The 16,662-nt window shown below is 34.4% G+C and overlaps 1 protein-coding gene across 2 annotated transcripts in view; it reads right to left on the minus strand.

Moving 5' to 3' along the window:
• PPFIA2 (PTPRF interacting protein alpha 2) overlaps window positions 1-16,662 on the minus strand; it is a 129,858-nt gene that overhangs the window by 44,676 nt on the left and 68,520 nt on the right. For both annotated transcript variants that reach the window (XM_042889661.1, XM_042889660.1), the window contains exons 6-12: window positions 16,023-16,244; window positions 14,266-14,412; window positions 12,209-12,343; window positions 3,443-3,526; window positions 2,950-3,081; window positions 1,980-2,042; window positions 190-281 (exon numbers count right to left, since the gene is read on the minus strand). In XM_042889661.1, coding sequence (XP_042745595.1) covers window positions 190-281; window positions 1,980-2,042; window positions 2,950-3,081; window positions 3,443-3,526; window positions 12,209-12,343; window positions 14,266-14,412; window positions 16,023-16,244 — 875 coding nt within the window. The remainder of the gene's footprint in view (window positions 1-189; window positions 282-1,979; window positions 2,043-2,949; window positions 3,082-3,442; window positions 3,527-12,208; window positions 12,344-14,265; window positions 14,413-16,022; window positions 16,245-16,662) is intronic.

Here is a 16,662-nt window from a genome sequence, read left to right on the forward strand (position 1 = left end):
ACTACAAGGCCCCATTTACCTATAGAAAAAAAAAGTGAAAAACAACAGTAATAATAATTCCACAGATCCTGTAGTTTAAAAGAAATACATGATTATACGTGGTCTGAATGCATCATTTTAAAGTCTTGTCACTTATGCTTACCTTCTCTTTCAATTCAAAATGAGGAAACATTTGGCATTAAATATTACCTTGACAATGTGGGTTCAATTAAAGAACCAGCTCTCAATTTCATTTGATCCAGTTCAGATCTCAGTTTCTCAATTTCTTCTGCAAGTCTTTCCTGGAAATCAGAATAAGAAGACATACTTAATTGCGATCCAAAATATATTCAAGTTTCTGAGATACTAACCTTATAAGACTAAATAACTAGGACAAAATATACTGAATGTAGATATGCCTACAATAAGGAAAAGCAGACTCATTCAAGCCTCTTTATCGCTAAAGGACCTACACATCAAAAGGAGATTGCATCAGTCTCCCTATCATTTTACCACTATCTGCAGATGATGACAGGACAAGTTTATAGTTGAAACCTGATTTTTTTTCTTTCTGTGACACTATGGCATGGAAAAGAAAAAACAACACTGATTTGTGCACTAACTGGACACCAAGCATAGATCAGCTTGTGATGCACCATTTGCCCCTTAGAGGTGGAGATTGGCTACTCGCCTTTTTATTTACAAACAGAAACACAGACTTAGAGACAACTAGATTTTAAGTCTTCTGTACACCTGCAGCTTCACAGTGCACTCTTGAGAGCTTCTAAAACTCCAGCACACGGTGCTGCTTGTGAAATATTAAAGTGCGCCAAAAAATTGGATTTGGGAACAAAATAAGAAAAAAGCTCTACATCAATGACTAGGGAAAAGAAGTGCTGTTTGTAACAATTGTCTCCTATCCTTTGCTTTGAAAAGAAAGCCTGCAGAACGTTCCTCAACAAAATCATTCATACACTTTGAAAAGATAAAACAAATAGTAGTGGAAAGAATACATCTATGCAGGTGAGTACAACACTTACTAGGGTATACTTACCCAATAAATCAGTCAATAAACTACATCATGTAAAGATACTACTATTATAGATCAGTAGATATTCAATAAGTTGCTCTAGAGGAGCTACTGCAGTATAAATTCCATTTAAGTAAGTTCTAAACTGCTTCTCTCACTTCAGAAAAATATTGGCAGCTGCCAAGAGCACAGACAATTTCATGAGCTCCCTTCTCAGACTTTCTGCTTTTCTAGAAGATTGTCTGAATATAGATTAAAAATGGCAATTGATTTGAACAGATCCTTCTTTGCTGTTTTTCTGAAAGTTGTTGATTTTGGATACTGAATTTCACATTTATTTTCGTGTTGAACTGAGCTCTGTTTTGTAAATTCTTTTAGTAGATTTGATACATTAAAAAAACACTTCTGTGAATCTGAATGCAGATATTAGATTTGTGAAAAATGCTGCTGCCCTCAAGGCAACTATAACTACAAAGGAAAATTTTAATATTTGGGATTGGAATAATATTTATTATTAATGTGACTGATTCACTAAGCAGTATTAGGGGTTAATTTGCAATGAACTAAGAAAGGACATTTTCAGTTAGACTTAGCATAATGCCATAGCATCTGTTAAGAATTGCATCATAACAAGAAATAACATTTGTAACTATAAAAGTGTAACCAGTTACATGCACATTTCTCTTAAAGAAGACTTTTTTTCAGAATTAAATCTAATAGAACAAAAATTACAGAGCCAGTGAAATTAATACAAATTTTAGTATTGGGTTCCCGAGGCTAGGATTTCAACCATGAACTTATCTCAGAAGACTTGTTAGAGACCATCATTGGCTATTGAAAACATCTTTGTGATTACAGGAATTATCCTAAGTACCAGGAAGATTTCACATGATATATGGATGATTGAGTGTATTTTATGTCCAAGTATTTAACTTTTTATGGGAACAGATAAAATAAGTTTTAGTAGCACCTTGTCATGTAAAGATTCTTCCAGATTTTTCCGGAAACTTTCAGACTCTTGAATCAACACGTTCTACAAATAAAATGAAAAAGTGAAATAAAGATAAGCAGAAAGAAATCAGAGAAATATTATATAACAGAGATCACCAAATGCAGGTAATCTCCATGTAGAAGTTAGCAAATTTAAGAAATGAGCCTGCACATTCACTCGATTGTAAAACTAAAATCCTTTAAAGCTTCAGTTTGAATACGTAAATTACTAAAAAATGTATTAGCCTGTTTTTTCAAAAAGAGCAAAAACTTCTCATTTTCCTTGAACTGAGCAACCATCATGCTCTTACACAATTATTTTGTCCAGGCCCTCTTTTGGCAGGTCTATATCTTGCTTTGTTACAACATTTTGTTTCAATGATGTAAACCTGAATTATATCCTGCAAAAGATTTCAGGATAAATATACTGAAAGATTCCCCTTAGATCAGACTAAAGAGAGAGTGATTAAAGAAGGATAAATAAAAAGTTCTCAGAGTTAGCTCATCACAGAAAACCTGTAAATAACATTTCTTTTCCTCCTGTGGTGGGAGTATGTTGTTCTTCCAGAGGAAGTGAGGTAAAATCAGCAAGCTGAAATTCAGGATTGATGGCATATCTGAAACATGGTCATTTCTCAGTTCCAATGCCCTTTATCTCACTCCCTTGTAACACACTGTGCCCTGGTTCTTCATGAGCCAATTAACCAGGCTCCCTGTTGATAAACCGGGGATTCATAACACACAGAATTTCAAGTTCAGAGTGATCATGGAAAGATTCTTGTGCTCATACATGCACGACGTGTTGAATGTGTAGAATGTAAGAGTTAGATTATATTTGTGGTCATAATTGTTGTATACAAAACTGCATGGTATTTCCATCTTGATAAATGTAGAACATGTTTCATACAAGAGAATCTTTATTGAGTGAAACTTTATTCTTTGTACTGTACCTTTTCTTCAAGTGCTGCCATTCTCTCTTTTAGGTGCAGCTGAAGGCGTTCATTGGATTCTGTCAGAAGTCTGTCTACAGTATCTGATAATCTTTTGTTATGCTCCTCATTCATTTTTTCTCTTTGCCTTGCCTTTTGTGTAGAATAGAAGAGACAGATTTGCAAGGTCCAAAATTAACCAGTGCAGACTTGTAGCTCCAAAAAATAAAGATTTTATGGCAGCTGAATACACTTAAATAAATTCCACAGGTAATACAGCTACAGTTACTGACTAAAGCACATTCATTTTCATAAAAGCAAACTACTTTGAAAGCTGCAAGTAGATGTAAACTAGTTTATTAAGATGTTTGAGTAAAATGTGATGATGCTGCCATCACTTCTATAAATAAAACATATACCAGTGGATAGAATTGTGTGCTGGAGTGTGTAAGTTGTACTATATTGATAAATTAAAAGAGGGAAATTACAGAGAAGTTGCCTGCAATACACATACTCTTTGAAGTTCCTGATTCTTCTCTTCAAGTTGAGCTTCTAAGTGTCTCATACGTTCTTCAATGTTTCCATGTCTTTCTTCTGCCTGTAAAAAATAAAAAGACTCTTTCTATAATTCAATGAGTTTTGTGTGTCTTTATTTCAGTAAAGTTTAAACAAAACATAAAGCAAGCTACTACTAACTGCAAACTTAGTTTTCAGAAAAGAAACTTTATTTAAACAGGCAGCTGAACAGCATTGCTTGAAATGTGTCAGCTACAAAGGCCTGTTACATCCAAGCATCAGCAAAACATTGGAGTTATTTATGAGCAATGAAATCAGCCAAATGTAACATGCAGACTGTGCATGGTTTGAACACAAACCTGCCATCGTAAAATTGTAAGCTCCTGAAGCACTGAACTGCACGATGGTTGATTATCAATTAAAAAAAAAAAAAAAAAGTTAAAGAAAATCAAAACAAATCAGATGGATTCTATTTAGCAATAGAAAGTAAAGTCCAGTAGGACTACCTTCCTACGTATGGAGATCATTTCTTGTAGTTTAGCTTCCATAACATATTGATAATCACCAGATGAGGTAGAAGAGGTTGGATCAGACTAACGAGTCAAGGAAAAGGAGAGGGACAAAATTGAAAAATCAGAACTAAAGACACTGACACTGAACAGAACACAGCACAGAATGCTTAAAAGAAAAGTGTGACTGAAGATTTAATACTTTTAACTGACAGATTTTTAAGTGGAATAAACTATACTGATACTTGGTGGATATGATGCAGTCGGTATGGAGAAACTGAAAAATAATGGAATGCTAAAAAAGCTATCAACCTACACATGGAAGTTCAAGGTTAGTGATGGCTGGCTGATGACACATTACTACAGAGTGGATTTAAAGCAATACTGTCTAATCTAATGTTTTTTGGAATGATGGCAAACCAACACCAGAACAAGACTCCGAGAGGCCAATGGCAGAAAGTCCTTTATAATTTTCTATCATTTTCTAGAAATGAAAACAATGCATTACTATCAAATTTATGGATTGGTCAATCATAGAATTGTGCAATGTTATGGTACATTCCCTGTCTTCCACGAAACAGAAAGAATGTAAGAAGAGACAAACTCAGTATTCCATCTTAGAATACACTATGTAAGTCCTTTCGTCCAAATAAACAACATGGTATTCATCCCTTTGAATGGATCCACCCTGGTGGATCCCTTGACAAGATCAAGGTCATCAGATAAAAGAAGAACCTATAAATAAAAATTCATTAATAGGAATGGAAAGTCATTACTGAATATAGAAATAATAATCCAACCAAAGATTCATTACTACTAAAGTTGACCTTAATTAGGTCAACAGAACGTACTGCAGAACATGAATATTCATGCTATTGTCATATCAAACAAGCCTACATTATTATTGAAAATGGAAAAAAAAAAACCAACACCCAAAACTTAATAAAAAGACAGTACTGTACTAGACTTTTTGCTATGAAAATAGGAATGTGCTTAAGGTGTATATACAGTGCTACTAATGAAGTTGAACTGTGAGTTTGTGTTTGTCAAATGCTGAATATTTCACTCTGTCAAGTTTACCCTCAGAAAGAGATTCTGAACTCCATCTTTAGATTTAAAAAGCTTTGATATGAGCAATAAATAGTAATTTTGCAGCTCTGTGTTTTAGTGAGACTGTTTTTCAGACACTGTTTTCTGCTAATGATTTATAAGAATAATTATCAATAGATGCCAACACAATTCCATCTGTATGTCATAACCTGTAATCACACTAAACTTAAACTTAGTAGTATTATCAGGAATAAAAGATCAGAATACAAACAAGATTATGGTCTAGAGTTTTATAAGTATAAACCGCAGATTTTGATATGGAGACAATAATTATAGAAAGTCCTTGTATAACATACAAGAATATTTAATAAATTTGAAGATCACTGACACTAACACTCCTTTCAAATTACACATATTCACAAAGTTCAAGCATCTGCAAATGTTAAGGGGCAGTCAGTAGACTTTCTAACTAAGCTTATTTAATAAGTTCAGTTACTGTTTCTGAGCATGAAGCAGGCCTGCTGTTTATTTGGACTTAGTCATTACCTGAAACTGTTTTGTTATGATTTGTACCAGTGACAATCCTTTTATGACTATTTTATTTTTGAATTTTAGATATTAATTTTCTTCAGCAATCAAATGCTAATGCTCTGTTCTCTTTCCTAAATTGGATAAACAGGAAGAGAGGACTGGAAATGTTCACTTCCTGTAGTTGCAGAGAGCCAAGTCATATTATTCGCTCCATGAAGTGACCAAGCTTCATCTCCATAAGGTGATTTTTTGAATCTTGACTGCACTACTGATTCAAAGCCTTCCCTTAATGAACCTCCAAGGGTCAGGAGAAGATTTGAAGTCATCAAAGCTCTGAGCTACTGATGAAGAAGGCTTAAGGAATTCTACTTCTTTTGAAACTGTTTTCATTGAGGAAGATACAGAACCCATTGGGAGTATCACCCTACAAAATTAAAATACTTAGAAACTTCATTAGTTGACTGCAAACTTTAAAACAGAGTTACCTATCTTGACCACTTTTTATATTTAATTGCAGGTTTATGCAGAATATAGTCTATTACTTCAAGGTTCAAAGGGAATTTCATTTAAAACTCCTGATATGTGGTGCTGCCTGTCACAGCCTGTCCTTTAGAAACCGGTGTGACTAGTATATTGTACACATTTATTTTTCAAATATAAAAAATTGGTTTTTAATCATTACTTATTTTGTGGGTGGAAACTGTCCTCTCGATGTATAAAATGATTGTGCTATCAGCCCTAACTACTGCTGCAAAAGGATAATTATCTCCTGAACTTTTTTATGCTACCTGAACACAAAGTTCTTATAGAACACAGAAAACACTCTTGAGAGAAAATAATGATTTTTTAAGATCCTTATAACTATCTAATTCTGCTTATTTCATTAATTTCTAGTGCATTAACAATTCAGTAAGGTATATGTATAAGATAAATAAAAATCTTTTTGCATGATAGTTTTCAGACAGATCTGAAACAGATCTTCAGACATTCCTCTTACAGATCTTGCTGGATGTGATCTAGAGTACCTGTGTTCAATTTTCCAGCATAAAAGAAAACAGAGATGATCTGCAAATTAGTTCTCTTTAAATTTCTTAAGTAGGAAAAGATACCTGAAGATTAATTAAAATTCAGTGTGTCCTAGTATCAAAATAAATGCAATTATTCTAAACACTTGTTTGAGTATTTAACGTTCAATGTTTCCCTAATCCATTTGGACTTGTTTGCTTATTCCCAAATTCTTTGCTATTCCTAAAGAGCCAAATTATTTTATATTTAAGACATTAAACAATTAGACTCCACTGCCTGTCTAAAGCTACTTACGCCTAGGAAGACAGAAAAGTACATACACATTCCCTTTTCTTTTCACTTGCTGAAACTCACCAACAGATAAAGAGCTTAAGTAGGAAAGAGCAGCACCTCTGTTTCTTAGGGTGCTTAGGTGGAATAAGCTCTTAAGGTGAGGCCTTCAAGATCTCATTGCCCTTTAGGCAGAAACCAGTTCAAACCTTGGTCTTAAAGAAACTCCTTTCAGATGAAGACCAAACAATGCAGCTAATGCCTAAGGGATTTGCAAATACCTCTTGCTCAGTCTTCTCCAATGCTGTTAGAACTGACATGCATGTGGCAGCTCTTTTGGAGACTCAGAAGCCTGCATCACTGAATGCTTCTAGAATAAGACAAAAGCTGAAACAGCCATTTCAGTGTTACTCATATTACTGTAGCAGGAAAAATGATAGTAAGAACAACATGGATTCCAAAGTGCATAAGCAGACGTGATTTCTTCTGACTTGCTTTGCTAAAGGTGATGGTAAATTAACTTAAAAACTACTAAAGGGCAACTTGGGTGGTTACTTGCTTGGCAGACTTCACCCTACGTTCTTTTTAAATATGATATGCACGCCTGTTTTCTAGCATTCTGTATAGAAAGATCACTAAAACACAATGTGGTATTCAGCAATTAGCAGGTAAATAATTTAGCCAGCACATTCGATTATAAATAGGTTTGTAAATTGTATATTTTAGACAGAATTAAAAACACCTGGACAAGAACTAACAATGTCTGGCCCCATGAAATATCGTCACGAGTCTTAATGTTCACTTTGCACTTTACATGCTATGATATAGCAAAGAAATTGCCTGTAAGTCAGTAACAGGATCATTTTTCTTTGATAGAGTACCAAAGCAGCCCTTATTACTGCTCTGTAACCTGATAAAGTTCCACTGTTAATCCTGCTGCTAATGCACTCACAAAAGAGATGTTGCTTTTACATTAGTTGTTACTGTTAGCACTGCACTTTTTCTAGGCCTTTGCATCTTAGCTGAAAAAAATCCAATTTCAGTCATAATGATGCAGAAAGCACCTGTATAGTACAGGTGCTATCCTTTTTTCTTCCTCATGCTGAGCTGCAGCAACAAATCCCAACTTTTCTAGTGGTACAAGCCAATTTGAACAGTTTTGAGACTGAGATTTTTGAATATATGCTGTCTCCATATTTTCTTCTTCTGGCACATATTCTCATGTCTATCTCTTGAATGAGTGAATTATTCGAGAATAAAATAATGTATTATTGAACTGAGCTATGCAATTGGAGGTGAAAACAAGTGACAATGGTGATTGAGTGACAACAGCTCAAAAAGTTATACGCTAGTTATTTCATTCTCGCTTCTAGCCCATTATGAATAATGAAAAAACATTTTGGCTTAAGTCACCCCTTTCCTGATACCCAATCTTTCAGTCATGAGACATCCACACATTCTTGTATCTCCTGTGTCTCACCACTACCTCATACACCTCGTATGTTTAGTAAGAAGTGCCTTCCAGCTAGCTCCATCAACCTTGCTTTTCACTACCTCCTCATATCAAATAGGACAAAATCTTCCATGGAAGGGGAGGCACAAGAAGAGGAGTGGTTTCAGAAGACAAAGAGGTGTTGTAAACTTTTTTTTTTTTAAGTTTTTTAAAGAGTTTTCTTGGGCTTCCTTCCCTGTAGAAGATTTTCTCTGTTTCCCAAAGATTATTCAACTTCCTTCTCCAGCTAATAGATCTTATCTTTCTTCGTGCTTCTCAAAAGAATTTTTGACTTAACCACATCCACTGCTTGCAGGAGACCTTCCTCATCACATTTGCACCCTTTCATCTATAGCCCTTCTCTTTCCATCTTGTAATTTTTTCCCTATCTAATGCAGACCAGATCCCCATATCATCACAAAACTTGCATCAGGACCCACTTGCCTCCAACTTTCATGTCACTGTTCTTCACCTTTGAAATAAGCAGAATTTCTTACTATGCTAAATGCATTTTATTATGATTATATTATATAGAACTGGTGCCCAAAATGATGGCAATGCTTTCGTAGCTTTTTCGTTTTGCAGCTAAATGAGGCACTGTTGGTATTTCTGGTTACCTGTATATAGGAATGATGAATTAAAATGAATTACATTGTCTTGTGATCAGAGAAGTGAATGTGGACCCCTTGCTGCACAAGTACCCAAGAGGAGAGTGAGTGCTGGTGGGAGTGACCAAATGGAAAAAAGTGGATGCTGCTGTCTCCATTAGACTATTCTAAATATAGGCAATGAGGAACTGCTTGATAGACTAACCATTTTAAGATGCTAATTGCTATCACATCTGTCCTGTCTATGGGAAATAAACATAGTCCAGGACAAATGAAGGTTTTAGTTAATGCTGGAGAGTGGTTGTTTCTGTTATCAACTGCCTCTTCTCCAGGGCAGACAAACAGACCAATCCCGTGAGAGTGAGTACAAGGTGGCTCAATGAATCATGGTAGTCTAAACCTTGGGATACATGCTGAGAGCTGTGCTACTTGTCATGACCAGACAGAATGCCAGTGTGACAGCCAGGCAGGACAGCACAGTACATGGGATCATGCTGTTCCAGGTTAGTTTGCCACAGGCTGACTAACCCTCCAGTTGCTCACCCAATGGGCAGAACACAGTGAAAACAAAGCCAAAGAAAAGTTTGAATAATTCAGGTAAATTTATGAGTACTTATCTGAGTTCACTGTACAGTCCAAACTTTTGGAAGTTCACTCCTTATGAACTAGTTTGGGTATGGAAAAGTAGCAAAAGACATTCACTAGCCCATATTAAAAAAGAAAGAAAGAAAAGTAACTCAAGTTTTTAAACTGACACAACAGAAGGATCTCATTCTACAGAATGCAGAATCCCAACCCAGGTTAATTATGAGGAAGAGTATAATAAATTGAATGCAGAATTGTAACATGCATATTTTAAATGTGAGAAAAAAATATCACATCCAACTCCAAAATATGTTTGTTCTGGTTTTTGTCCATGTGTAAATAACCAGTCTTATATTTTACCCACAATGAAGCAGTCATGGTTTCCAGTTGTCTGATAGTACTTTCCTTTGATAAACATGTAAAATACATTAGGCTTAACTCACCTCTTTCACATGATTGTAACCCCATTAATCTCAGTGAAGTCACTTTCATTGAGGTAGTACAAAAGAAAGGAGAATCAAAACTTTGAATTTTTTGCAGAGCTGAAAGGGTAGTTGAATCAGGGGACTCATCTTCTACTTAATGCACATTGTCATTGCAGCGACCACAGATCAGGTAGGCAGACTTAAGGCAGCCTGAAGCCAGCTAATTTAAGTACTACTAATGATTTTTATGCTGGAAGAAAGCTCAATGTAGACAAAATGGCCTAGCATTACTCAGTCTCTCAGATAGGTTTTGCATCTTTCGAGTAGCTGGGAGTTAACTATGCCAGTTAGACGACATAAAACAACTTAAGCTGCAGTGACTGGTTCTAAACTACCTTTATGTGACTCATGAAAAGCAATGGGCCTGAAGTTTCAGAGCTGTCAGTGCAACACTTTAATAAGTTCTATATTTTGCAAACGTAATACAGAAGATATATAAACCATAGCCTTATGTAGCCTGTATTCTGACATTCTTCTTCATCCCATGTATTCCAAAAATACAGAATTTTAAATACAATTAGTTGTTTTTTTTTTGTTGTTGTTGTTGTTTTATTTTTTTTTTGTAATTAGAGAAGAATGGAATGAGCTAGCCTTACAGTCAGATGTACTCCTTAGATTTACTTTCTTGGCAAAAGCTTTGAAAACGTACATCAAAGTGAAATGGGGTGGGCCATCAGCTCTTTTCTCCGATCTCTAATCACATCTACTGCAGCTTTATGGTTACAATAGCAGCAGTATCTTATGGAAGCTTCTGAGTATTCTGCATCATTGAAATGAGACTTATTTTTACAATATTTGTCATTAATTTATGTTCAAGGAAACATGCAGTTGCAAGAAAAGACACACTTGAGACTGCAAAACACTTACTGGTGCCTAATTGCTGGAGAAGTTATTCAGGAAAAATTATTTAAAATAAAAGATAGTATTTTTAAACTGCTAAGGGCATTAGATAATCTGAATATTTGTTGAATCAAATACAACTGAAAAAAAATGTTGTTAAGGGATTGAACTTTTGTGCATCTTTCTTTCTGATTCTTAGTTAAAATGCAGTTATATTTTTTAATATTTCAAGTAGTTTTCTTTTTGCTGCTGCTGCTTCTTTTTTTTCCCACCATTTTCAGTCTGCCCTTCAGAATCCCACCCATTCATATAAACCTAAAGTGGACAGCACAAAATCTTGATTACTGAATAATGATCTTGCCTTAATAAAACATTTTAAAAAATCCTTCCAAAACTTTTCTGTTTCTACTTCTTAACTAAATTTTTTGTAATCAAGCTTTATTAATGAGGTGCTCTGCACTTAAGGCTTTACTATGAAGTGAAATACATGAAAATTGAAAAGTAAATCCATTAAATATGAAAATTACTGGGAATATAAATGTCTAGAAACAGTAGAAACAGTCACTGGCAACGGAGAAATGATAGCTAAGATAAAACAGTGCTATGTACTAATCTCTTAAATGCATTTTAATTTCCATGATTTGAATATGCAGAATATGCAGTCTGTCATTATATTACATGTCCTTACGGTGCTGGAAATACCTTAACTGCAGTATTAAGCACACACACACCTGAAAATATTAGTGAACAAATATGAAAACTGTCTTACTAAAAGTTTGTTTTTACCTTCTATTTTTCTGCAATAAACTGTTATCACAAAATACACAGTTTGAACTCCCTAGTTTCACATTGCTCTTTTTGAATTCAAAGAACCATGCAAACAAGCCCTGTAAGTATGTACTGCAAGTTGTCTTCGTCTGTGTTGAACAAATCATCCCAGGTGCCATTATGCTTTGTTTTTGTAGCTCTCATTGGAATATTTTTTGTTTCCTACAACTGATGTGTGAAAATGTTCAGAAATATGTATGTGAAGGAATATGTCTTTTATTTAAAAAAAAAAATCCTTAAATCATTAACTCTTGCACAGTAAAATAGATCTCCCCAGGCTAATTAATGTTTGCATATATTGGAAATATACTGTAGGTTATCTTACAGGGAACTATTTTATCTGTTATCAAAAGGTAAGAATTGGAAACATGGCAATGATACCATTTCTGGTTAATACTGAACTTGTGGCACATACTTATCAGAAGACATATGTTTTCAAATCAGCTCAACACTTCTTTTCTTTTGTCCTTGAGGAATCAAGATGCAAATTAATGTTAAACAATGGGGCTTCTGAAATGAACCTGCTTCTCAGGGCAGTACCTTAGTCAGAGCTGCAATTCTCTGAGCCAGTTCAGCCTCCACTTCAGGTAAGGTTTCTGCCTTCCTCATTGTCTGCTGGAGCTTCTGTTCTGCCAACTCTAGACGCTCTTGCAGCTGTCTGTTTTTGTCTTCCAGCTGAAGGCCAAAGATAGATGAAAAATTATAAACAGTGAAATTAGAATAAAGACTTTCCTTCAATTACTTAGGTATCAGGGAAGCAATCAAAACTCATTGTAAAGGCTTAGGTATTCCACAACCTGGGGGAACTTACTGGAAAAGTTTTACCTCAAGCATGGAACTGTGTAGGCTGCCAGTTTTATTAATGATGAGTGATTTGAGGCTTCAGGATCATATGATGGTGAAAAAAAGGTATCATAAAATGGTACTTATGAAGATGAATAAAAACCTCCTCTGGTCGATGTGTTGTTTATCTAAGCAAAATAAAAGTATTGGTGCCAGTAAAATGAGAAATGTCTAAATAGAAGTATTTCATCCACCTTACAGAAAAGTTTATGTATACAAGCTAAAATGGGAAAGAAGTACAATTCCAGAAGGACAGAACTCCCTGTGAATTTGCTGAACAAATGCCAACAATGTAATTAGAAATGTTAAGACTGACACTCAACTAATTTGTTCACTATTAAAAAATGGTTGCTAGTTACTTAAGGTTTCAATGAAATTATTCATTGTGAAGCTATAATTGTCTCATTTTACAAATGTGAAATTGTTTAATATGTGAAAACTATTGAAGAGAAACAGTAGGGCTTTTGATAACTGCAGTATTTTCTGTCCTACTGAGATCTATCATGATTTAGAATTTTCTAATGGATGGATAATTGTTACCTGCTCTCCTGTTTGTTCCAAGTAATAGAAGTCATCATGAGAAAGAAGTGGGATATGAGATTGTTTGTCAGTTCTCCAAAAGCATGAAGAAATAGGCTTGTCATATGAAAATCTTCCAAATAAACTTAGAGTCTGCTTGCATATATTCAAGATGTAGTTGTATTGATCACTGCTTTGAGTAGGTAGATCTCTATAGCACAGTATGATTTACATTACCAGTAATGAAGACTCTAAGGACAGATGGGCGTACTTTGCTTTTCCATCGTTCCTTTCTAACCTGCCTGCCCCAAAGAACTGAAGATATATCTTGAAATAGTCAAAAGAAACTGGCATAAGCTGCAGTATTTGAGTTTTGGTACTTTGATTTCCATGACTATGTAGTCACTTACATATATATATGCAGAGTTCTGCGTGCATATGTGTGTAACTAAATCTGCATACAATCATAGAAATAGATTATCCCATATGCCACTTTTTTTTTTTTTTTTAAGATATGGTAGGTGAGGAAAAATAAAAACTTGGGACACCGAAGGTGAAGTTAAGGGCAATTTCATCTTTTACATTTTAAATGATATTAACTTCATATTATTTTAGTTCACCTTGTATTCCTCAAAATTTAAAAGTGTTTTCTACTGACATTATGCTTCAGCTTTTGGATTCACTGTGGAAACAAGGCACCACAATAGACAAATGCAAAATTCCATTTTGCTCTTTTCTAAAAAGATATTCATAGATAGTTTATCTTCATAAAATCTTAATTACATTGTAGATTCTAAACACTTAATGTGCTACCATTTCATGTAAATTTTGTGAGGTTTTTTTTCCCGACAGAAGTTTCTTTTTGCTATCCTTTTTTATTCATTTTTCTTTCAAAAACAAACAAACAAACGAACAAACCCCAAATTTAGAAAATCATCACATAAGAAACAAAGACAATCCTTTCCCTATGGACTGTGACGTTGTACATTTATGCAAGACACTTAGAAAACAGTTATTTCACAGCATTGAATGCACACATTGGCTTGGTTTTCATGGTCGTAGTAGCTAACATGAGGCTTAGAGAAGAAAAAAACAAACGTATTTTTTTTAGATTAACATGATTTTAAAAAGAGCAGGCTAACCCAGTAAAAATCTCATGCATTACATACGCCCCACCTTTCATGTTAATTTTTATTATATATGAAGAAAATAACAGACTAATACAGATACTGCACCTGACGTAGGATGGCTTCTTTGTTTGCCAGTTCGTTTTCCAGCTTGTCATTCATGTCATGTATGGAGGTGGATTCTCTCTGTGCACTGAGGTAGCGCTTTTCCAGTGTAGTGATCCTTTCTTCCATATCTTCCTTTTGTGCCATTGCCTAAAATGAAATTAAAAAAAAAAAATCAAGAACCATTCAATTAAAAGGGCACATAATTTTACACCAGTTTACTCTTCCTGCTAACAGCAAACAGTACATAAGGTGAGTATAGCATGACTTTTCTGTTTTAAGGAGAAATTAATCCTTTTCAGGTTTGATGCACTAAAGATGCTTAAAGTGGTAGCTGTTGGGTAGAGCAGAAAAACAATTCCCAAATTTTGTATATTTTTCTAATTTCTACATTTTTTCATGCAAGTAAGCACAGCAAAATTGGCTTATGTTTACTTGTTTGCTTTTTAAACAGTGACAGTTATTTGACCAGAAAATGGAAAGCATGAAATAATTGCATAATAATACAAATGTAGGATGGTGATATTGTGAAAAATGTATATGCATACCTACTGTTATTCTTAGGTTCTGATAAAATTTTTGCCAAATTAAATATAACGGACAGCAGATGACATTTCCTTAAATTGCACAATGCAAATGATCACAGTGCTGGATACTTAACATAGCCATGACATACAAGTACATTACCCATATATGTTATGGATAAGGATTAAAATGTATTAGTGGCCACTTCACTTAGGAAGCAAAGGATTGAAACAAAGAGTAAGCAAGACAGAAGTGGCAGCAACAGCAAGCAGCAATCAAGATGTACAGGAAACAGCAATATTTGTCAGAAAGTAAATAGAGTGAGGAATTTAGACACCCTTCTATAAGGAGCAGCTGTCGAAAAGGAGAAACATCCGTGCAAACTTTGTTGTAACCTTATAAGGAACATACAGTATTTTAAAAGAAACAGCACACAGATGAGAAGAGGCTTTCATGTTGCAGTAGTGTCAGAAGTTCAGAGGGAACATTTCTGCCAGATAACTAGGAATACTAGGTTAAACATTTACACTATGTGCAAACACACACAAACAAATAACATGCACATGAATAAAATACCTGTACTGTAGAAAGGAATGTTACAGACAATTACTCTACTTTTAAATACTAAAATAGGTTCCAGAAGTCAACCATTCACACATATCAAGTTCTACATAAGATATTCTGGAGAGTACCATGGAGAGCCACAAATTTTTAGAGTAGAAAAGAAAAAACTTGCAATGTATTTCCATGCCAGACATGGATATTCTCTGATGCTTATATACAGCAGTGAAAAATTTCTTAGCTTGATTTATTGAGAGAACTGAATAACATATTGGAACATGAAGCTGTCACAGAAGAATACAGATAATAAATGATTATATTAAATGCTGTTATTTACATAATGGCACAAAGTTTTAAAAAATGATTATCTACATGACCAGCATCTCTGTTAAATCTATTTCAGCATAAAAATGTGGAAATGGCTGAAATAATTGCCAATTTGTGCTCTAGCAATTCTAAAACACAGAGATCTTCCTATTATGCACTTCTATGAATACAGTTTTCTAACAAGATTTGTACAATTATTTCTTACTGTAAATTTTGTGTTTCCTATGTCCAAGGGCATTTGTCATTGCTCAAGTTTGCTTTTCATATTCATCGATCCCTGTCAGCTTGTATCGGTATATGAGGAAAAAATGGCAAGGTATGTGAGGTATATATACTGAACTCCTTACCTCTCTAATGTCTCTCTGATATTTACTGTTCATTTCTTCTGTTTTAATGAGCTCCTTCCTGGCAGTTTCTGCTTCCTGCTCTACCTCTCCCACCCGGGATGACAGTGCAGCCAAACGTTCCTTCATTTGTGCCATTTCATAGTTTTGCTTTTCAAGTAGCTCCTGGAGTTCTATAACTTGACTGGTTTCATCATTTGAGTCTATGGAGCCATTCGACAAGCGCTGTTAATAGAGAAGTGACATTATATATTATTTCTCTTTTAATATAGACCCTATATAAAGAATTTCTAAAGTCAAGATTATTGTAAACATTACAATAGCAGTTAGAAGAAGAAAGAAAAAAACAATAATTTTCACTGTGGGTGAGAGGTATGTATACTAAAAACTGAAAAAGATCAATATTAATTAATATCAAATATTCTATAATGTAAAAACACAAAGATGTAAATATTTGCATTAACAGCAGAATGGTACACTAAAATAGTTCTAGTTTGTCACTATGGCAATTCAAATATAAATTGTAGCAGTACTATGAACCAAAATGTATACACTTAAGCTAAACTTGTGCACCATTTAGACTTACTCAGTATTTATTCCATTTGCAAAATAAGCCATATAACAGCAGGCAACACTAATAAGT

This window comes from Lagopus leucura, unplaced genomic scaffold (genome assembly GCF_019238085.1).
Source record: "Lagopus leucura isolate 7727_CA_CO unplaced genomic scaffold, USGS_WTPT01 Super-Scaffold_100159, whole genome shotgun sequence".
NCBI classification, from domain to species: Eukaryota; Metazoa; Chordata; class Aves; order Galliformes; family Phasianidae; genus Lagopus; species Lagopus leucura.